General features: G+C 33.5%; 1 protein-coding gene across 1 annotated transcript; it reads right to left on the reverse strand.

The window, feature by feature from the left end:
* Positions 1 to 1,402: 1,402 nt before the first annotated feature.
* Positions 1,403 to 23,897, reverse strand: LOC127877574 (sentrin-specific protease 3-like). Its single transcript, XM_052423551.1, has 14 exons — positions 22,933 to 23,897; positions 21,762 to 21,847; positions 19,660 to 19,812; positions 18,318 to 18,442; positions 17,900 to 18,049; positions 14,173 to 14,227; positions 12,020 to 12,053; positions 10,106 to 10,205; positions 9,827 to 9,862; positions 9,456 to 9,492; positions 8,700 to 8,833; positions 8,300 to 8,485; positions 7,448 to 7,524; positions 1,403 to 1,778 (listed from the first exon to the last, which is right to left on the reverse strand). Exons 8-14 carry the CDS (start codon positions 10,112 to 10,114, stop codon positions 1,748 to 1,750), a joined length of 510 nt encoding a protein of 169 aa, XP_052279511.1. The 5' UTR covers positions 10,115 to 10,205; positions 12,020 to 12,053; positions 14,173 to 14,227; positions 17,900 to 18,049; positions 18,318 to 18,442; positions 19,660 to 19,812; positions 21,762 to 21,847; positions 22,933 to 23,897; the 3' UTR covers positions 1,403 to 1,747.
* Positions 23,898 to 25,589: the final 1,692 nt, after the last annotated feature.

Here is a 25,589-nt window from a genome sequence, read left to right on the forward strand (position 1 = left end):
ACCATTTTCATCCAAGATATAATTATGATGAACCTTCTGATATAGGTTTATGAAGATCGAACAATAAATGTGGCCTCTAGAGTGTTTACAAGGTTTTACAAACGCCATATATAGCTATATAAGGAATAATGCTCCGCCCCCTGGTGGCGATGCTTATTAAGCAACCGGAACCATTTTCCAACATGTCCAAGATATCATAGGGACAAATCTTTTAAATCTTTTGACCAAAGTTCATGATGATTAATGGACAATAAATGTTCCCTCTAGAGTGTTAGCAAGGTATTATAATAGCAATATAAGGAAAAAAGCCCCGCCCCCCCCCCCTTGGCGACTATGTTTTTCAGCCAACCGGCACTGTTTTCAAACTCATCAAAGATATCATTGGGACAAATCTTCTCACTAAGTTTCATGAAGATCTGACAATAAATGTTGCCTCTTGAGTGTTAACAAGGTTTTACTTAAGCAATATATAACCATATAAGAAAAAATGCACCGCCAACTGGTTGCCATGTTTTTAAAGCAACCAGAACCTTTTTCAAACTAGCCCAAGATACATTAGGACAAATACTAGTATTCAGACCAAGTTTCATTATGATTTGAAAATAATTGTAGCTCCTCGAGTGTTATCAAGGTTTTACTATAGCCATATAAGGAAAAATGCCCCCCCCCTCTGGCGGCCATGTTTTTCAACCCACTGGCATCATTTTCTAAATCGTCCAAGATATTATTGGTATGAATCTTCTGACAAAATTTCATTAAGATTGGACAATAAATGTGGCTTCTGGAGTGTTAAAAAGGCTTTACCATGGTAATATAAGGAGAAATGCCCCGGCCCTTGGCAGCTATGTTTTTCAAGCAAATGTTATCATTTTTAAAGTCATCCAAGATATCATTGGGAAAAATCTTCTGAGCAAGTTTCATAAAGATCGGCCAATAGATGTGGCCTCTAGAGTATTAACAAGGTTTTACTATAGCCATATAAGGAAAAATGCCCCGCCCCATGGCGGCCATGTTTTTAAATAAACAACATCATTTCCAAACTCGTCTAAGATATTATTGGGATGGATCGTCTGACCAAGTTTCATGAAGATAAGACATTAAATGTCGCCTCAAGAGTGTTAACAAAATTTTACTATAGCCATATAAGGAAAAATCCCCCGCCCCTTGGCAGCCATGTTTTTCAAGCAAATGTAACCATTTTCGAACTCTTACGGGATATAATTGAGACCAATCTTCTCACTAAATTTCACGAAGATTGGACAATAAATGTGGCATCTAGAGAGTTAAAAGGGCAAATGTTGACGGCGCACAACACACGACGGACAAAAGGCGATCACAAAAGCTCACTTTGAGCACGTTGTGCTCAGGTGACCTAAAAAATAAGTTCAGTAAAGACACTCAATAATTATATCGCCCTTTTTACTAGCTTTAAAAAGCATAGATATACAAACAAGATTTATTTTTAATTCAGTGGCCAATTAAACAGAGTTTTGGCAAGAAACAAATATTTACAAACTTAACACAACAGGGAGACCCTTTGAGGCAACCATGAATGCATAACGTATAATAACAGGTCTCTGCATTGATCCACAAATAATATTGATGCTTTTTTAGCATGCATCAAAATGTCTCAATCAGTTTGAACAAATATATGTCATCACTTGATCTATGGCCAAAATAGTGCGTGATCTACAAAACTGTTTGCATTATTCTCTGGGCATCAATGCTCCAGTAAGTATCTCAAATGTCATCGCCTTCCGGATGGCATGAACCTTGTTCTGGAAAAGAGAACAAAACAAAAGCTTACACATTTTTTTAAGTTTCCATTTAACTTCAATAAAAGCATGTAATGTTAACAAGCCGGTTAAAACAAGACTATTGCCAAGCAATAAAAGTCCCCTACCGGCTCCACCATTGTCAGAAATTCCACCATTGTCAGAATATTCTGTTTATTTGTGGCCATAGCAACCGGAATGTTTACGAAGGAACAAATTGAAATGACGTGCATAATGTCCATATTGCCATCTATCCATGTTCCGAGTTTTACGAAAAAATATTAACAAATTTTAAAGTTAAATTTTAATATTTAAAGTTTTAAAAGGATCCAGAAAACCACCATTTTCAGCAGTATTTCTAGTCTATTTGTTGCCATAACAACCATAATTTATGACGTAGAAACAAAATGAAATGACGTGCATAATGTACATATTGGAATCTACCCATGTTCCAAGTTTCATTTAAAAATATTGGTAATTCTAAGAAATCTAAGTCTAACTTTAAGAATGGATTGAATAATATGAGCCCTATTATTATATTGAAGGTGGTAAAAGAAAGGTACTTGTTAATATATATTGATTAGATTGTGCCTTATTTAGGATAGTATATTTATATGAGGCTCCAGCTACATTCTCGCAAAATATTAATTCAAGGACGCTGTATAACACAGTACGAGGTAAGCAAGAAGCGTAGCTTGGCAAACTTTGGGTACCATACATTTATTCTATTTTGTTAAAAGAAAACAAAAAAATAAATATAATTCAGCTGGATTTTATTGCATAAAAAATATTTTCCTTAAAATAACATTAAGGTCATTCAGCTATGAAATATTGAAATATATATATGGCAAGAAGGGAGTTTGGTACAAAAATCTAAATAAGGTAGGGCTTATAATTATATTCTTAATGGAAAGAACAGACAAGGGCCATTATTCTGCTGTGAAAGGTCCATGGGGCTATAAGTCAGCAAGAATTGTTTGCAAAAACATAATCAACGCCTTTCTAATGGATATAATCCACAGCTGTTTACATTTTCAGCAAAATCCAGCAAGCAGTTAAAGAGGAATATATAAACACAATTGATGGATAATACATATTTCTCAGTGAAAAACCAGAAATGGCCATACTAAAGTATGAACTTTCTTTTCTTGACAATTGTCTTCACATCAAGTTGATTCAACAGCGAAAGTTTGGGAACCAATATTATGTTAAAAAATATTGAAAACAGAAACTCCAGGATCGTATGGGTGGACAGGTGCTATTTTTAGACCTCCAACAGTACTACTCCAGAGCATAAAAATGTCAACTTGCAGTTCAAAAGGGCCTTTTTTAGACAGAAAATGCATCGGCTATCTATGACACTAGGTCTGGGTTTATTATTTATGGATAGCATATAAGGCAAAATACCTCTCTTATATTTTGTTTTTGGCTTCAATCCCCTACATGTACTATAAAGAAGCAAGCGAAAAATCACTATGTGAGATGAAAATTGCTGGATCTGTTGTTTTCTTAACACCATGTTGGATCACAATTGAAAGTTTGCTAAATGGTGCTTGTCATAGGCATTAACAGCAATTCAAATAACTACTTGAAACAACTGATGATTAAGTGTACCAATTAAATTTCTTGTTATGAGCCCCTGTTACCTTTGACTTCTGAATAAACAGGCTTCTTCCTTCACTTAATAGTAAACATTACAACTTGCATGCTTTATGTCAAGGAGTTTTGTATATATCATGGGGAAATAAATAATAATAACTAATAAATGCTAATTCAAGTTATGGGTTATTATTTAACATATTTTCGATCTGGCAATTTTTTTGGTTGTTTAATTTAATACCTGAGAAATAGATTTTACCAAATGTCTGAAGTAAAAGCTCCGTGGAATGGTTAATCAATCTGGAGAAGAATATATTTTAGTAACTATGTTTGTTTTAATGAATTAAATTAAATGTTGTTTAGACATACCGGAAAACATGAAAACGGCAAGGCATACGCAACATCCGCAGCATTTTGGCACATATGGACTCCACAGTCGTAACCATTTGTCTGCTTGGCCACCTCCTTACGACAATAAGTATTTATTGTTATGTTAACTTCTAATGAGGAAAGCAAAAACAGAGATCATATTCATTGATGTTGGTGTAAAAATTGTATAATCATGTGGTCACACAGAACATATTTTCATGAGTGACGAGTAGTTTTATGCTCGCTTTTTGCCTTTCTTGTTGCTTAAGAGTCTATACACTTTATTGATTTACACCTATCTTTTAATAAACATCAATTTTATTACAGCTAAGCAACAGTTTATTTAAATATTGATGAGAAACCTCAACAGTGAAAATATTCTTTTTTTTTTTAAAATTGTGTGTATTTGGGAAGGCAGACAAGGGACAGATGTCTTTGGTATTTCCAGAATAGCTCAATCTACTTTGTAGCAATAGGTAGAAACTGCCACTTATAGAACTGCTCACACAGTTTCACAATAGCCATATACAAAACAGTAGCATACATTGGAAATTAAGTTTGCAACAGATCACAACAAACTATTGATAGAAATTTGACTTAAAATACGGTCTTTGAGTACCTTCAAAATTGTGGATGGGACCCCTTGAAATAAGCAACCTTTGTCTTATGCTGCCACTTAGAATTTCACCCTGAGCATTTTTACTTTATTTTGATATTTATTAAAAACGATTGTCTTACGCGACCAGCAACCACTGATTTTTTTTTTATATGTTGACGTCAAAATCTTGGATTTAGCTACCACTCTAGTAGGTCAAATTTGAAAATTTTAGCGCTGATTTATCGTCAGTTTGATTTAATCAAAGGAAAGCTGCTTCATGTCAAGAAGCCTTAAAATAACACTTTCTCGCCAATAAAACTGGCTTTCTTTGTCAACGTGCTAAACGTGTGATGAAACAAAAAATAAATCTATCTTAGCTTTCCGCAAGAGTCCAGGTAGATTTGATATACCAACTTTCTGTAAATTTCCAACAAATGGCAAAAAGTTGTGTTAACACAATTTTTAAAACACATTTATCGTCAAAAAAAGGCACCAGTCTTTTGTTAAATTATTACTAGATATAAACCATGTTTTGTTGGATAATTACAAGTTATAAAACCGCAAGGTAATTATATGTTTAACACCCAATTGATTTTATGTTATTTAAATGTAAGAAAAGATAGCCTAGTCACAGAATCTGTCTATGATTTTGATACTGATGATGATTACATTTTTTTCCAGAATGGTCTTCTTTAAGGGCAATTTCATAAAAAGACCAAATTTGGTTACTCCCTTGTGTAGTCCCTAATACCAAGGTTGACTGTATTCAAAAGGTACATCTTGACTTAACAATACATTATTGACTAAAGTGATCACATTTAACTTTGTGGTCAGGTCTGCAAATGTTTCAATTTAAGATATACAATTAGACCTTATAGATATTAATAAGAGAACTGTAGATAAGGGTTTTGTCTTGATAGGCTATCATACCTTGCTATGTTGCAAAGTCCAACTGTGAGGCATTTCGTCCATGGACTCAAAAAATGCCTGAAATATAATAAATTTATAATATTACAAGATTTTAAAAACTTGTTTATAAAATGTCTAGTTATATTTAAATGACACCGAAACTGCCAATACAAGAATTATCGGAGAATTCTTAAATATAACACAACCAATAACAGGGAATATTAAATCTAGGAAGAGTTATATGAACACATGTGACCTGCTACCTAAGAACAACCATGTCCATGTGTAACTAGTATTCAATTTTATAATAATAAATAAAGGAAAAACAAAGAGAGCCACTGTCATGTGACTAGACCCTGACAAAATTGTAGGACGAGATTGTGATCTTCATCTTAAACCAAGGGACCCGGTTCTATTATATGACAAATCATATTCTACAAGGTTATTTAAATCAATCAATGATTGACAAAGCCATGCTCCAGTTTTCTGTGAGATTATCTTGTTATGTTGTTACCTAGATCCTCTTGATATTTTATATGCTTATAATGTCAACCAAATTGAGGCCGTGTATTGTGACTCGTCATGAAATGGGTTATGGTTTATGAGTGTGATGCTTATAATACTAATAATTACAACACCCATCAATGCTGGACAACACGAGAAATTAGTTTATTGAACTATTACATGTTATGTCCACCCTGCCCTTCTCTAAATCACAACACCCTTGAATGTCATCATATCTATGCATACATATCTTACGGTAATTATCTCAAACAAGAGCTGTCACCATAGGATGACATATGCCCACTACTAACGCTTTGATAAAAGTTATGAGCATTTTTCTAGACCTAAACACAGATTTCGAAACCTAACCAGGTTCCTAAGTTCAAGGTCAAGGTCACAGGGGTCCAATTTTTTGAGCGTTTGGAAAGGCATTGTCCATATACAAATGCATACCAAATATGAAGGTTACATCTCAAGGGACATAGAAGATGTGAGCATTTTTCTAAACCTGAATGCAGATTTTGAAACCTAAACGCGGACCCAAGTTCAAGGTCAAGGTCACAGGGGTCTAAATTTTTGTGTACCGAAAAGCCTTGTCCATATGCAAATGCATACCAAATATGAAGGTTATATCGCAAGGGACATAGAAGTTATTAGAATTTTTTGAAACCTATATACAGATTTCAAAACCTTAATGCCGACCCTAAGTTCAAGGTCAAGGTCACAGGGGTAAATTTGTTTGTGCGTATGAAAAGGCCTTGTCCATATACACATGCATACCAAATATGAAGGTCATATCTTTAGTTATGTTCAGTTTTCGAAACCTAAATGCAAAGTGTGGCGGAAAGAAAGACAGACGGACAGTCTAATCACTATATGCCCTTCTTTGGGGGCATACAAATAATATCATGTTTTAACTCTATGGTAAGAATCGAACAATGCTCCCAGCTTGTCTCATGTCCTGATTAATTGTGCTTATATATTATGAAAACCCATCATGTACCATAACATTCAAGGCCAGCCAGTTTCAGAACTTAAGCTATTATGATTTTTTGTCACCAATTTGTCACATGCATAGTAGCCATTTCCATGGTTAAATTCAAAGGCACATGCTTGATGAACATATGAATCCCTGTGCATAGAAATAAATCATAAGCATATAAAGTTCATTGAGATGACATACATTTTATTACATTCAATCTCATGAGAAATGGCAAAAATAATTTGCTCCACAAGATAAAAACATGTTATGCTTTTTCCATAAAAATGGTTCCAATAAAGCGCCTACACATATGGAACATGTGGATCAATGGGAATAAAAGGGTGTCTTGTACATTTTGATTTCATAGTAAAAATTTATTTTAATTTTTAATTCAATCTTAGTACATTTTATGCCTCCTTGGAAAAAAGCAACATTCAACAACAAATTGCTCATTCAACTTGAGGAACTCCAGGCATGAAAAGTCACGTACATTTCATGGTGATGACATATAATATATACAGGATTATGTTTAATGTCATGCAAAAGGTACAGATAGCATGCTCAACAGACTTGCACATATTAAAATGGACGGACCAACAATCCAACCAACGGACCAACCAACACTTAGTTTTAATGATCTAAACTCCTTTGCCAACAACCAAACTGACAGTAGTCAGTATTATCTACATTAAAAGTATGTGAAATATTTACCTCACCAAGGTCAAGCCATTATCTCTAGCATTTCCGGAGTCAACTAACGTCATAGTCTTGCCGGCAACGTCAAGCACCTGAAGAAAAATATGGAACAATACAAGCTCAAATTAGGCTATTAAATTGAATTCACAGTCATTGAAATGTTAATAAGCATGGAAGATTGAAATTGATAAAGTGAACATGACAATAAGCAAATTTATATTTTTAAACAAACCATTCAATAAACTTTAGCATTATTGCACCTTAAAGTCATACAAAAGTAATAGTGCCCAACCAGACTGATTGGGTACTGGCTTAAAAAGACACATATTGTAGTCTAGAGAATAATTACATTTAATAATCAAGTTCATATTGATATGTGAATGCCTTCCTCTTGAACAATATACTGGTAGCTACAGATGGGGAAAATGTCATACTCGGAGTTGAAAAAATTGATAACCCAAGAGTCATGATTTTAATAATCTTTGTTCTGGACTTCTACAGATGATTGTTACAAATTTTATTATTTACATTAAATTAAAGGCGATATCTTATACAGTTTCAGAAAAATAGCGATGAGAAGTTTGTCAAGCACCGATAGATGGAATAAGTGACAAAAGTTTGATGCCAATTTTATATCCCTTCGCCTTTGGCGGAAATAATAAGAACATTTGGGACATCAGTTAAAACAGGTTAGCTCTGCTGAAAAGTATTTCTATAAATATCATCATTAAAATTCATAAAAAAAATTAAACACTAACTGAAGGTGTGAATTATTTACTTATGGAATATAATTGGGCTAAAGACACTGATGTTTCTAAATATAAAATGGCCTCTCTGAGAACAGGTAAGCACAAAAATATAACATACGATCAATGTCCAGTGGCCTTCTAAAACACAAGGTATTAGAACTTGGTTAGCTTGGAGGTGCTGTGGTGTCAGGAACTTTTTGGCAGCTGATGATCTCCCCTCGTTTAGGGCAGTGATAAACATCGGGTCAACAACGGAGATCCATGAGCAAGAAGCATGAATAATTCGGAAGTAGATGTAAACAACCTAAAAACAGTACATTTATTCTTTATATGTACAAATAAACCTGCCATCAAAGGTTAATCAACAATGACTAATTTTATATAATCAGTTACATCAGGCATTATGCATTATAATCAGGTGGTTATAAACACTTCAGGTTAGAGTTCTGGGAAGCTAAAATTATGTAAATTCCATCATTGCTTATAAATAATCAACTGATATATACTTTTTTTCTTACTTTGTCATTTAACCAGTTAGTGTCGAAAAGTGTCTTGATGTCTGAGGCATTGACCATCATGTTGAAATGTGCTGCCACAAAAGTATTGCCATCTAATCGTCTTATGCTTCCCAAAAATGTGTCTTCAGCATCATCTTCAAAAAGACATGTTCTTGATGTACTAATTATATACAAGTATTAGGTTTAGACTTATATGATATTTAATTTAAAAAAGGGTTATTGTGCCTGATTTATTTCTCAGACATTTTCTAAAAAACTTAACCGTTACTAACCGTGTTTTCATTTTTTCTCAGTTTTTTTAATCAGTATTCACTCACAAAATTTGTGGCATGTCAGCAACCCATACACACAACTTTGGCACAAAATCTCAAACACTTTCTTTATACATGTATTTAAGTAAGAGTTACCTTGAGCATTCTCTTTCTGACCCAAATATAGGCCTGTGTTTAAGCTTCTTTGGCACAAATGTTTTGTGCAATCCAAAATAAATTGAGTGAGTGCTTTCTGATGTCAGTTTTTACAAACACTAACCTGACATCAACAGATTCAAAAATCAATAACCAGCACTGTATGTCATATTAAAGCTCCATTCAAAGTAATGCTAATTATAGGAAACTTTTTTCTCACTACTCTCCAGACTCAATATCATCAAAATAAGAATGTAGACATACATGTATAAAGAAAGTGGTAACTTCATGCTTCCTCATTGCAGTTGCATACCAGTAAACAATAACGTGTATATAACTAAACATATACCTTCTTTTACATCCAAGTCTAAGTAGCAGTTGTGGACCTTTAAAAGAGGATCAGAGAGCAATGCAAACAGTGTACACTCATTCAAAACTCGAGCCACTAAAGAGCTTTTTCAAATAATGTTCAGATGTTTATCTAGTTTAACAAAATTGAGGGAAACAATATGTTTATTTTTCTTAGACTTATTAATATACAATATCAGTAATATATCAATTAAAATAATGCAAATCTCCAACTGTTAATTTATTTTGGTGCCATAATTGTCATATGTTGACCTTTACAATAAGCATGAACGTATTGTGACTCACATCACTGATTCTTAGGAGGTAATTTGAATCATTCATGCAGTTAAAAGTCAAATGAGAGTAACTTACTGTCAACTGTTCGTAGTATATTAAGTAGCAGGATTCCTAAAATCATCAGTTAAAAAACATTACTGGCATACATATACCACTATTATTTCAATTAATAAACTTGGCATTAAAGTATACGTTTTCAAATATAATGTTTTATTGTCAATGCCATGAAACCATTTGATCAAGGTTTAAGATTATTAATTTTAACTATTCTGCATTCCAAAGCTAGGTCTGCATGTGAGCTACATAAACATGAATTAAATTTTGATGCAATTCATTTATGCTAGGATACCTTACCTGAACCATTTTTTGTTCTATGAAATTGTCTGGCTTTTTTTCACACTGAAGTCATCACACAACAATACATCACCACTTGGGAGTATAAGGACTGTGACATCTAAATAAAAAAAACAAATCAGACGTTTATATTTTGGATTAAATATTTCTATATATACGTATTTTGGAGCTACTTTCTAGCATCAAAACATGTTAAATACATATAACTATACAATGTTGCAACATTTTGAAAACAAGATGGCCTGTGCCCTTAAAGGCAATCTTTTGAGGCCCAAACAAACTAAACTATTCTGAAAAAAACATAAATCAAAACTTAACTTAAATGAAGATTTGACAAAAGTTAATACATGCTATTTTAAATTTAAGCCTTGCCTAGTTTATTAGCTCATTTGACTCAGTTTCAAACTAAGCTGAGATTGCACTGGAAAAATTGTTCTGACCAATTTTGATAGGATTGGCCGAAAAATAGCCAATATTGTTAACAAGGTTTCACTATAAGCAATATAACCATTTTAAGGAAAACTGCCTCGCTACCTTGCAGCCATGTTTTCAATGCACGAAAACCTTTCATGTCATTAGCATAAATTATCTTAGGTTTAACGAAGATTCTACCAAAAAATGTAACCTCTTGAATGTAAAAAAGATCTTTATAGGCATCAATTTAATAATACTACAGGTGCGGAATGCTGACAATTTCATATTAGTAGAGGTTTAAACATTGTATTTTTTTCTGGCAGCTTTGGTGATGTTCCACAAAATCTGAGTTTTAACCTATCTCATCATTTTTTTTAAATAAAAAGAAATCTCTAAATTCCCATTGAGAATGTTATATCCGCGTGAATTCTCAGAGAAATCACATCCATGATCATGCATTATATACCTTAGTTATTTGTCAAAGCATCTGTACATTAATTTTCTTGCAAAAGCTATTGATATTTAGATTATAGGAATTAAAATCTTCACCAGCCATGAAATAATATTCTACAAAAAGGTTGTAACGACAACAAAATATTTTTCTTTCTCTTGGCTAATATAATTGAAAGAATGCCTGTCTGCCAAATTTTCTTCATAACAACAAAACAGCAAGACAAAAGCTGAAAAAATATTGGGTGTCAAACAAGGTTAACAATCATGCAGATGAGTTCAAAGGGTAAAACTTGTCGATGGTTTATATAGTCACCATCAATGATTATATTAAAATGTTGGGTTTTGATCTTTACATGAAACATTTATAAATGTCATTATGTTACTGCATACAAAATATTTAAATGAAAAAATACAATTACTGTGACAGAGCATACTTATGAGCAATTTGACATCAATAATATTTTTTAATATATTAAATTGTCCCATTTAAACTGCAGTTCCATAGACTTATCATGAAATTATTTTATTAAGATAATTATTATTATATGGCATGTGTAATGTTTTCAATGTCAATATCAAGAGACCATATTTACCATACTATAAGATCAGGGAAACAATGCTCATGAAAAAGAATGCTTTCTTACATAGGTCTATTTGCAAGCTATCACCAACATGAAATTGTGTCAAAACATTCAATAGTTGAGAGAAATAAAAGCTGAAAATCAACATAGGGTGTCAAATAACAGTGATTAAGTCATGGGAGTGCAGGGTTCAAATTGTGTGTGGTGCATATAGTCACCATCAATAATTTTTTTTAAATACAGCTATTTGACCATATATTGGTATGTACTGTACTAATATGGACAAAACAGAATTTCAAAAGTTCAGTACACTATTTAACATTTAGACTATTTTTTAGAAAGAATGCTAAGTCAGGTCACTACCATTTACATGGTCATGTTTTTCAGTATAAGGTGACCACATTAACCACATTGAAGTTCTTCACACACAAACACGAATGCAAAAGAAAAAAGCATGCTTTCTTACAATGGCCCATTCGCAAGCTATCACCAATATGACACTAGCAAATAAAGATACAACAATAATGAGTTGCTTTCAAATACAATAAAAATTAAATCCTAATGAGCACCTACCGGACACCTGACTTAACTGACCAGGTGCTGTGATGTTCCGCACCTCTATTGTTTGAGCATGGTTGAATACTCTCATATTGCTTTGAAAGGCCCAGTCACACCGAGGTAACAGACGAGAAACGGACAAAAATCATTTTTTCTGTTCATGTCTGTTCTTACCAGTTTAATGTCCGTTTCATATCCGATTAATCCACTCCTTGTTCGGCAATGTCCAATGACATCAGTTCTGTCCGTTGGGAAGTTTTGAGCATGTTCAAAACTTCCAACTGGATAAAACGGACAGATACGTCTGTTTGATGTGCAGTCTTCATACGTTAGTTTACCGATTGTTCGAAACTTGTGCGTTGCACATCCTGTACATATCCAGTTCATGTCTGTTGGGTTGTCCTGGTCCACCACCAGACAATTACCGGACTAATACCAGACTTGCAACTGATAAACCCAACCGTTCCGGACAACGAACGCATGCTCAACAGATAATAACAGACAGCTAAAATACACAAAAGTTCGAGAACGTTTTGTCTGGTACTAATGCGTTACACTTCCGTTTAGTCCGGTAGAAGTCCATTACTGGCACCGTTCCGGAAACCAAACACATGTTCAACAGATAATAACGGACAGCTAACGTATATAAAAGTGCGAGAACGTTTTGTCCGGTACAAATGGGTTACACTGCTGTTTTTTTCAGTTAAAGTCCGTTACTCGCACAGAAATATTCGTTAGCCAACTGTTAATTATCCGGTACATATCCGTTACATATGTTTTTTCTCGTTACATCACCCATACTTGTGCAGTCATTGTGTGTTTCCTACCATTCACACACCGATAGCTAGAGTCTTGAGCGGCAGAGCAGGTAAATTTTATCACCGGATAACCAAAATCTGTATATTTTGAACTTTTATGAAAAACAGAGCATCTTTCATAATCACCTTATGTTCCTTTATAATAAGTATACAACGTTCCATCCAAGTATCATAAACAATTTCACGTAAATCACTAGATGCAGTTTTAGCTAAGGCCTTTAAAAGTTCTTCCTATTTTTGATAATAGATGACTGACAAGATAGAAAAAGCAAGTGCAATAGGGGGATCTTTAAGTATAAACAAGAGATGTGTTTGTCAGAAACACAATGCCCCCTATTGCGCCGCGTTGAAATTAAATTTCAATATCATTTGGCAAGTTTAGAAATATCTCCCTTTTAAAGCTAATAACTTTCCTAGGATTGTATTTTTAACTTTTGACCTTGAAGGGTGACCTTGACCTTTCACCACTAGAAATGTGCAGCTTCATGAAATACACATGCATGCCAAATATCAAGTTGCTATCTTCAAAATTTAAAAACTTATGACCAAACTTTAACGAAGGGTAAAGTTTTAGGAAAGAAAAATACAATTATATTTGAACTTCGACCTTGAAGGATGACCTTGACTTTTCACCACATTAAATGTGCAGCTCAATGAGATACACATGCATGCCAAATATGAAGTTGCTATCTTAAATATCGCATAAGTTATCAAACTTTTACCAAGTTTAAAGCTTTGTGACAGAATGACAGACAGGCCAAAAACAATATACCCCCAATCATTTGATGTGGGGGCATAACAACACACGTTATTCTATAAGTGAAATAATTTGACAAGTTTTGTTAGTAAAGAACCCATTAAGAAACTAATAACTGCATATCCTCAAGGCATGTTTGATGCTAGAAAGATTAAAATAATGCATAGCAGATGTCAGACAATATCATGAATATTACTAATAAGCAAGCATTGTGAATCAGTAACATAACCACATAAATACACCTATATATCTAAGCTATATTCACAAAATACTGCAAAAATACATATAGTGAACATACCAAATATATGCTTCAAATAAATGGATTAGAGATATAACTGTTTCCATGGAAAAAGCATATGTTCCTTAAACCTTTTAATTGTAATTCTAGGCCACACTGCCCAACTTTAGAATACATCAGGACAAGTATTTCATGTTCAGGCTACACATAAAACAATGATTTAAACTAACCTATATTTTAAGTAATACCTGAATTGCAGCAAGTCTGTAATAGCTGGGTCTCTCTGGTCCAATCCGCAAAACCCTGCAATTCATATATTCGTTTTTGTAATATTCTGCAAATGCAAACACACTTTTATTAGAAAGGGTTATAGTCACAAAAGAAGCATGATAACTAAATATTAGACTTAAAGCCTTCAAAATGAAACTTAAAATAACTTAAAACTGCACAAATTTATTCAAAATTTCAATGCTCATTTTTTAAATATGCTTATGATAAAGGAAAAAATATTTCTGTATTCAATTTTGTTTTGATATCTTATTTATTTTTATATATGATATTATTTTTGGAAAGGTAATGAACCCTTTTCAGAACAAACCCAAAAATACCCTTATCAGATAATAGAACACTAGATATTTATGTTGCTACATAGTTTTGACATTACCCAAGAAAGGGTATAAATTTGTTGCAATACAAAACTTACTTTTGATACTTATTTGATAAAACAAAAAAGTGTAACTACAAGCTTAAGGTATGTTTGATTTGTTTATGCAGCTTTTTGCGTACTTAAATTGTGTATTCAATGATAAGAGTAAAGGTCACCTTTCTGTTCTGTTGGGTCCTTCCTTTTTTATTATTTGGTTCAAAACAATTTAAGGTGGAGATAGGTATTATATACCAATACAATTGAAAACAAGGGACAAAATTGTCACAAAACCAGGTTTTCATTGTGAAAAAAAATCTGATAAAGGGAGAAAACTCAAACTGAACTTTTGAAATGAACAAACAAAATTAACCCCCTTTGTAAGTTTGTTTAAAAAAAAAATCTATTTTTAGTCGTGGCGACCTTGACATTGGAGATATTGACGTGATTCTTTCGTGCGACACATGATGGTGAACAAATGTGGCAAATGATTTTAAAATCTCACAATGAATGACATAGTTATGGCCAGGACAAGCTCATTTATGGCCATTTTTGACCTTTGAACTCAAAGTGTGACCTTGACCTTGGAGATATCGACGTAATTATTTCGCGCGACACACCATCCAATGATGGTGAACAAATGTGCCAAATGATTTTAAAATCTGACAATGAACGACATAGTTATGGCCCGGACAAGCTTGTTCCGCCCGCCCGCCAGCCAGCCAGCCAGCCAGCCCGCCCGCATTCGCCAATCTAATAACCAGTTTTTTCCTTCCGAAAACCTGGTTAAAAAAGCATATATTTTTTCGTCATAAGTCTAAATACTTATATTGACAAGGGAATTGTTATTTTCTTAAAACAAGAATATCAGTGAAACTTATAGATGCTCCCCGATGATGCGCTTTGTCAATCTAGGTTTATAAATATAACAACTAAAAACAAGGGATGTGTTTGTATAAAACACAATGCCTCCTATTGCACCGCTTTGAAGCCATATATTTGACCTTTGACTTTGAAGGATGACATTGACCTTGACCTTTTACTATTCAAAATGTGCAGCTCCATGAGATACATATGCATGCCAAATACCAAGTTGCATATTCAATAATGCAATAGATATTGCACAACTTTAACCAAGGTTAAATTTTTGGGACACACACAATGAATAATTGAATGCATAACAGACAGGTCAAACACAATATGCCCCCCATCTTTCGTTCCGGAGCAATAACAATCTATTATTAGCATGGAGACTTTGACCCCAGTGACCTCAAACCTCATCAAATGGTAGAGGTCTATACAAGGTACATACATGCCAAATATGTGAGAGATCAGTAAAATATTTAAGGCACTTTGAGAAACTGTAACAAAATTGTCACCGAAAAATCGATCTAATACTCTTACCATAGGGTGCTAACAACAAAAGTTTGAGCATTAAATAACACATGTACAACAAATCACATAATAAACAGTTTGTTTGCAAAATATAACTTGCTCACACAATAAGTAGAGCCTTTTTTTCAAAACACTAACACAGATTCTGAAATGCGTACATTGCTGAATATATAAATCCTAAGGTGTCAGTGAGTAACTATATGATTTCAGACTATTTATATTTACAAATTATCAAATATAATCCTGATTTTAACTTTTAACTTTAAAATTTAACACAACATTGACAATAAATGTTTTTCAAAACATAAACAAAAACATATGCAAATTTTATGACGTAAACATGACATGTGTAAATAACGTACATGTAACTGAATCCAACATGGCAAAAGGTGTGCACACAACTTTTGTACAGCCCGATGTGGTCTTACTGGGTATATTAAGTTTGCAAATTTGGCTTTTGCAATTGTGATAGGGAAAATATTTTCAACTCTAATTTATTTTGTCATTGTCCGTAAATTGGAAACAGAGGAAATATATATATATAAAACGGAAAACATTTTTATCTTTTTATTGTAGGGAAAAAAACATTTTTTCAACTGGTGGGTTTGTAAACCAAATGATAATAGCAAATTCATTGAATTGTTATCCCCTGGATAAATAAATCTTGTCTATGGATGGGTGCAAATCCCTTGATGCACACTATAATTAAACAAAATGAAGGGTAGGTTAATTGTTTTATGAAAGGCAATGCTCTTCATTGTTATCTACACATCCATGAAGTCTTAATTTGAAAAATTGTATCAAATCTGAGATATGGCCAAAATGTTACATCATACAAAATCAACAAGCAATAACTCTTATTTGAGAAAGTGTTGGGTTATGGTTCTTGTGCATGGCCCTTCTTTCATTGATCTCTACAAAACCATTAGGTTTCATGTTGAAATATTGTTTCATATCTGAGATATAACCTTGAAAATTTAGATTATAATAAAACAATTAAGGATAATAATTATTAAATGAGTGTAGGGTTGTAGTGCTTAAGCATTGCACTTCTGTTAATTAATCTCTAGACACGAATGAAGTTTCATGTTTAAATTTTGTATCAAATCTGAGATATAGCTTTGAAAAGTAAGTTATACAAAAACAAATAAGGGCAATAAATCTTATAGGAGTGTAGGGTTATGGTTCTTGTGCATTGCACTTCTTTTCATTGATCTGTAGACACGCGTGAAGTTTCATGTTGAAATATCGTATCATATATGAGATATAGACTTGAAAAGTTAGATTATACAAAAACATTTATGGGCAATAACTCATTTGTAAGAACGTATTGGGTTATAAATCTTAAGCATGGCCATTCTCCTCATTGATATCAATACACCAATTAAGTTTCACTTTGATATATTTTATAGCTTTTGATATATCACACTGAAATGTTTGTGACAGACGGAAGAACCGCCTGACAAACAAGGCAAATTCTATATCCCTCCACCTTTGGTAATGGATAAAAAAAAGCCTTATTGTCATTAACTTTAAATTCATAACTTATGATTGCTATTATTTAAGAAATCTCTTGTATTTAATCATTTATTATAATTAATGTACAGAAATAAAGGCATTTAAAAATATTAAAACTAAAGCATTAACAAAAATATAACTATTTATACACACCCACACCTCTTTGTCAAAACAAAAGCAGCCATGATTAAACACGTGGAAACTGTGTCTATAAAAGTTATAATTCATGGTGATGACATACTAGTATTTCAGCTCAATCCCTTGGAAAATTTTGATATTTGCACAGAGTGACTCCAATATACCCACTTCCAAACTTTGTTTGCGAAGTTTGAATAGTTAATTGTAAATAATGTATGTTATTTGATAATGAAAAACCTGAGAATATAAAATCCATTTCGTAATATATAACAAATGTGTACCTTTCTAAGTGCACGCAACTAAGAACTTTAGAATGTCTATCTCCAAGCCTCTGGAATCTTTTCATCTGAACCATGATGAATGGAGAGTTAACTGCCTCAAACTCATAACTCATGATTGACCATGTACGATTGTTGCAAGAAGTGCAAAGCCTGAAAGACAAACATGGTGATTACAACTATAATAAGAAAGCCAAGTTGGCCTTAATCACTCACCCAAATTAAAATTGTGATACTTGAGTAATTTTAGCTCGGAGGTTTTACAATTCACAATATGTGGTTTCTAATATTTTTAATCTTAAAAACCTTATAAAGTTCTAAATATAGCATGTGACCTATAGGGTGCGGCCATTTTTGATTCTAGGAGCATAATTTGTACAAATTGATGTCAAATGCATAAATCTATTGACTTAAAACTTACACTAAGTCATCTCTCCCCAGAATTTGTGTTTTGCAAAATTCTTGAATGCATAATGAAACTGTCAACAAACTTCTTTGAGGCATTTCGAACAGCAACATGTTGGTTTCCTCATTCATCCTATGGATCTGAAAAAAAGGCAAAGCAAATTTAATACAGTCAAAAGGTTTAACTAAGTTATAGATAAAATAAATGTCCGACTGATTTTAATGTAAGTTAATTTTAGGAAATGCAGAAAATATCAATTCTGAGAAAAAATTGTATGGCTGCATATGATGTCATGTCTGTTTGATTATATAAAAAACTTTAGTTAAGACATAACGATATCCTTGGAGTTCATCATTTGAGAGTCACTGCCCCAATTGGCCAAAAACATGCAACTATTTAAAATTTGTCAATATAGCCGGTTGACTATACACAACTTTTGCAAAAAACAAAGAGACTCTTCATTAATGAAAATTGACTAAGTCAGTTCATTCAACTTCAATGTTACACAAATAAAATATGTTTGCTATATCTACCTTTCATCAACTTCCTTTAATTTAATAATTCTAAATATCAAAACCCAGCAGTTAGACAGCAGCAAGAATTATAACTCAATACAGTCGAAACCTGATGGCTCAAACTCGCCATGACTGACAGCAAAGGTCAAGCCACCCGGACCTTGAGCCATCAAATGTTTACAATATATACTTATGTTTACTTAAATTAATCTGTATTAGATTTACATGATATCTCCAGTTGAAGAGAATAAATACTGCCTATACCCCTGACTACTTTTTGCTATTGATTTAATACCTGGAACTAAATAAATAGTTAACACTCTCATTCATCAATATTTTTAAAAAGTTACACATACAATCAAACAAATATCATCTAATTATAATAATAAATGTATAATATATATGAGTGTTTTATACATAGCTCATTTAAGGGTACATGTAAGAAACAGCACTAAAAACAAAACGTGCATAAGCACTATTTACACATTGCTGACATATAAAACATCATTACATGTATTGATGTACTTTTTTTTTAAAGAATGACATGATGTCAGTCTGTGTTTATTTCATGAGTTATCAAATCAATGGATACACAGTTACAAAATGTTTTTTCCACCAAGTTGACACTTAACATGTTGAAATGCAGCTGCTCAAACCATAATAATACTTAATCTATAAAAAAAAAAGAAATTTGCCGAAAGTTTGAGAAGCTACCTTCAAACCGGTATGCACAAATAGTTGGATGAAATAATGCTATAAACAATTGAAGTATTCTTAAAATAAATTATATTATGTGCACCATAATGTTCAGCAAATTTATGTAAGTTATGGAAATGTATTACCTCTTTGCATTCCATGCATTCTCGAATATGTGACATTTCTACATGAAATGGACTTGGGTGAGGTTCTAAACTCAGTAGCCATGTGACAAAATCTGCAGCATCGTGCTGCCGACCAAGGGGAAAATCTTGTTTTGAATTCATCAGCAACACTTTCTAAAATAAAACAGTATTTTATAAAAATTTAGGTGAGGTTTAATGAATTGAGCAAATAATTTTTTTAAAAGGGCCATGAAGATCAACAATTTTAAGAGTCACTAGTAGAGATGGTGAGTCATTTGTTATTTCAATAAAATTTATTTTTTTAAAGGATTAAACATCCTCAATGCAAATGAATCTGAAATATGCAGCTCTATCTATCATACCTAACCACTATTTTATTACAAATTTACACAAATATAAAACATGATCACTGCCATTCGGATCAGCGGAAATCCATGGAAAAATCACACCCTTGTAAATATCTACTTTAAGCTAGGACTTTCAAGGGTGACTTGACCTTGAAATAAGGCAACGGAAAGATCCCCATACCCATGTCTTCTCTTATTTGACATGTCTGGTACTTCATTAAAAAACAAGCGATGTGTTTGTGAAACACTATGTCCACATCTATTTTATCTTTGACCTTGAAGGATGACCTTGACCTTTCACCACTAAAAATGTACAGCTCCATGAGATACACATGCATGCCACATATCAAGTTGCTATCTTCAATATTGCAAACGTGTACATTAAATAAGCATTTTTGACCCATATATTTGACCTTTAAAGATGACCATGACCTTTCCCCACAAAATGTTAAGCTCCATGAGATACACATCGTGACATGCATGCCAAATATGAAGTTGCTATGTCAATATTGCAAAAGTTTCGGCAAATATTAAAGTTAGCACAAACAAACTCACAAACAAAGCAACAAACCAACAGACAGGGCAAAAACAATATGTCCCCCATTATAGTGGTGGGGGACATAAAAATTATCATGAATGATTAAGTAACCAGCTCATTGCCAACAAGGTGTTGAATTGCCAATTTTGTTCTTTGACCCTTAAGTGTTACCTTGACCTTTTTTGGTTTAAGGTAGGGAGACAGAAGTTACACATTACACAGCACAACTCATTGTGGCCATGTGTGGTTTATTATTTGTATTATGATTGACAAAGTTAAAGGGGTCTTTTCACAGATTTTGGCATTTTTGAAGTTATTCATTAAATGCTTTGTATTGATAAATGTAACCATTGGATCGTAAAAGCTCCAGTAGAAAAATCAAGAATAAAATTTCAAAAAGGAAAAAAACATTGCCCTAGCAGGTTTCGAACAAGTGACCCCTGGAGTCCTGCCGGAGTCCTGAAGTAAAAACGCTTAAGCCTACTGAGCTATTCTGCCGAGTACACATAGCTGGCGTATTTTATACCTTATATAAGCAATCTTCGTAGTTTCACAAAATTTAACGACAAAAACAGAACTCTCCAAATTATTCAATAGTTTCGCGTTGCAACGCTTTATTATTTTTAGGTTTAAAAATCGTCAAAAGATGCATATAATGGCTATATTAGACCATGGTAAATGTTCAGTATTACTGTTTCCTCACAAATATCATAACTAAAACAAAAATTTGCGAATCTGAAACTACTTTTTTCAATTTTGTCAATTTACCAAAGCGTGAAAAGACCCCTTTAAAGTCTAGATAGGTAATACATGCTAAAATTTAACTTTGATAAAAAAGATAGACCTAGAAGTTTATGGAAGGTTGACAAATTATCACCTGGAACCTTGGCTTCTGTATTTGAATAATTTAGTGGTGAGCCTTTTAATTGCTTGTTACATGACAAAGTCAAGGCACATAAACTTAACCATTTTTAAATGCATAAGCAAGCTTTCTGCCTTAGCCCAACAATAATGTTCTGAGCAAATAAAAAGTTGGTTGCATTGCCAATTCGGTAATGCGTATTTTTATGTTGAAATGTTTAAAATAAATAGAATATTTCATGCATTTTTGTTCTGAAGATACAATTTTGCAGTCTACAACACTCAGTGACAGTCTGTGTTTTATAACATCTTGCTGAAATTACTGAAAATAGTACTCAATTAAATATTAACAAAACCTTCACATCCTTCAATTCAGTGTTTCCATCTTTATCTCTAATTCGCTCCATGACAAGTTGCAACTCTCTACACAGTGGGTCAGATGCTGAAAATAAAAACATCCCATAATAAATGAAACAATAAGAAAGTTACATAATTTGCAAAGGTCTTCAACAAATTATTACATGTTATAATTTATAGCAGACCACTTTGAGTCAGGTAATCATACACTTAAAGGTAATATCAACTTATTTCCAGCTTTCTGCTATATTATGGTATAGAACCTCTTGTTGTTAACATAACCTTTGAATAAGGGACAAAATATTTGATTGCAAAAAACTGTTTATGCATGCAGCCTAACCTTAACCCACTAACCACCTACTAGGACACATTTAAAAAACAAGAGGGCCTGAAAGGCCCAAAGTCGCTCACCTAGGATGACAAGATATTATTGGGACAAATCTTCTTACCAAGTTTCATTAAGATCGGAAAATAAATGTGGCCTCTAGAGTGTTAACAAGGTTTTACTATAGCCATATAAGGAAAAATGCCGCGCCCCCTGGAGGCCATGTTTTTCAACCAACTGGCATCATTTTCGAACTCGTCCAAGTTATTATTGGGATAATCTTCTGACAAAGTTTCATGAAGATTGGACAATAAATGTGGCCTCTAGAGAGTGAACAAGGCAACTGTTGACGCCGCACAACGGACGACGCACGACGGACAACGGACAAAAGGCGATCACAAAAGCTCACTATGAGCACGTTGTGCTCAGGTGAGCCAAAAACAAATACCAGTTTAATAATATACTTGTGGCATGTTTAAAACAATGTTCACATCAAATAAATAAGTAATCAATCCTTGCAAACAAAGGCACATACACTCGTGACAATCATTCATCACTGACAAAATAAAAAGACATGATCACAGTGATGTATTTATGACAAGTTTTATAGATCTAACTAAACTCTTCATATTTCTGACGACATAAGACATTTCCAGCATTTCCCAGGTATATACATGTATCAGTTTTAATGAATAATGTCTATTGTCCTCATCAACTGGTGTGTTTATTCATCATGATTATTTGATAACCGTATGCATCAACCACTTACCAAATAATACTTCTTCCTACAAATCTTAAGGACAATTAAGAGCTAGAGTCTTTGACTAAAAAAAAATATTTCTTACATTTGAGGTTAAATCCTTCTAATGAAGCAAATGCCTGCACCGTGGAAATAAGCCAGCATGTGTTCAGTGTGTTTTTTAATCCGGGAGGTAGAACACACATTCCCAAGCGTGTTCCAGGTTTCTGGGAACGTCTTCTTTTCTTATCAACTGGAAGACATTCGTTCTTGTTTGCTTCACTGCTTCTTGGTTTGGTCTTAGAAGTTGAAATGTCTTGGGTGCCATTATCTTCAGATATATCATTAAGTTTTTTCCTTGATTTCTTCTTAGAAGTTGCAATTTCTTGGGTGCCATTACCTTCAGATGACTCATATTGTTTCTTCTTTGCTTTTTTCTTTGGTGTAGAGGTCATTAACGGTGTAAAGCATTCACCAATGTTTTTCTCGATAACTTTTTCTGGAATTTCTTCGGTACCAAGTTTTAAATTCGTTGCTTCGATTTTATCTGGACATTCAGCTTCTGTTGGAGTCGATGTTTTAATTTGAGCACCACTTTTGCTTTCTTTAGGTTGTTTGGGAACAGCTGTTGCATTTGCAGCATAGTAGTGTGGTCCTTTTTTGACTGGCTTTCTTTTTTTAGACCAACTTTCTCTAGCATCTGCAACCCCTTCAATAGTTGTCTTCAACCTTTCCAATTCTGAGTCCCCTGCATATTCTCTTAATCTGCCTTGGACATCAGTGAAAACCAGTTTCACAAACTGGCCAACTCTTACACCACCTTTTTTACAAAGTAGGTTTGATTTTACAATGTTGAACCAACTTTCAACGATTGCATTAGAGTCTCTGGTAATTGCACTGGTCTCCCCTGATGACTTAGTGGTACTCTGTCCATCTACATTTAGCATCAGTCCACTCCAAAGGCAAGCTAATGGAAGGTACTGGTCAACCAATATGTCCAATACAACTGGTTGGAAGAAGCCATTTTCTTCCAAATGAGAAGTGCTCTCTTGCAAAGGTTCCCCTTCAGTAGCATCTACAAAGACAAAATTGTAACTTGTTTAATAATGTAGTGTAAATCCTTCAATGGGTATAGGGAGACTTGGACCAGTTAAGTAAAAAGGCTCAAATGTTTTACTTACTCACCTTGACCTTGAGTCCACGTAACTGGCTCATGTTTTGTCTCTATGCCCTAAACATTGGTGTCAAGTTTGTTTAAAGCCTTCAATAAGAAAAGTAGATAATTATGGACCAGACACACAAAAATAGGCTTTAAACATAGCCTTTACTTTGAGAAAGCTTAAAGACTCATTCATCTGAATTCTTTTTAACAATCTTAAGATTGTACCCAAGTTTCATGAAAATCCTTCATAGAGTATAGGAAACATGGAGCCGACACAAAAAAGAGGCTCAAACTTTTTAGCTTGTGGTATCACCTTAATCTTCATCAGGCATGACTAGCACTACTTAAGTCGGTACATTTTTTTTGCATGACCATAACTATAATAATTTTACAGTTTCATGGGAATAGGAGATATGAAGTGAACACAAAATCATGGTTCTTTCTGGACCTCAAAACAATTTATTATGTCAAATGCGCTTTTTCATCATCCCTTGTTTTTATGGGGATTGGGCTCATAAGCCAATACCAAGAAAGAAGAGGGCATATTGGCTTGAATCATACCAGACTTATTTTTGCAATACTTGTATCATATTTTTTCTAGTCTTTACCTAGTCATTGTTTAAGTCTCATGTTCTTAGCCAGTTATGCCAAAAAATAAAATCATAAACCTTTTATGCCTTGTCTGATTTTAATTGAGAATAAATTGAAGTTTACGTAGTAAACTCAGTTTATGCAAAATTAGAAATCCCATTCTACTTTCGCTTTAGTATTTACATTCCGCACTTCCGGTATTTTCTTTATCACGTGACCAAATCAGCATCCTGATTCAGAAAAGTTGAACCCGTACCGCATCAGCAGCTAATTAGTTGTCATGCGCCTTCTGTTTACAAACAAGATCACTGATCGATTGACAACATTATCCACCATCCGTCCCCGCCTTGCACCTTGAAAAGCAATGCCTTCTGGTTAAGGACTCTGCTAGTATGCCTTGTTTTGGGGGGATTGGGCTCATAAGCCAATACCAAGAAAGAAGAGGGCATACTGGCTTGAATCATACCAGACTTATTTTTGCAATACTTGTATCATGTTTTTTATAGTCTTTACCTAGTCATTGTTTAAGTCTGATGTTCTTAGCCAGTTATGCCAAAAAATAAAATCATAAACCTTGTATGCCTTGTCTGATTTTAATTGAGTTTAAATTTTCATGAATACAGTTTCATGAGAATAGGAGATATGAAGTGAACACAAAATCATGGGGCCTAAAATCTTTGACCTTTGAGTATAATAATTACCTTGAGCGGGCCTTATGTGACACTCATGTCTTGTAAATGGTCTCAAATACCCAACAGTAAAGCTAAACTTTATTAAAATCCTACAAAGGGGAAAAGGAGAAAAAGAGTAAACAAAAAAGTTAAGACTTAAACCTTTGACCTCAAAAATATCATACCTTGAGCCGCCATGACTGATTCATGCATTCTGCACATGGTCTCAATGTGATCAACATTTTTGACAAGTTTCATGAATTAAGTGGTTATGAAGGTGTTACAGACATACTGATTTACATGTGGACTAAAGTCATTCTGATTATTTCCTTTACTGAT

This window comes from Dreissena polymorpha, chromosome 4, assembly GCF_020536995.1.
Source record: "Dreissena polymorpha isolate Duluth1 chromosome 4, UMN_Dpol_1.0, whole genome shotgun sequence".
Classification (NCBI taxonomy): Eukaryota; Metazoa; Mollusca; class Bivalvia; order Myida; family Dreissenidae; genus Dreissena; species Dreissena polymorpha.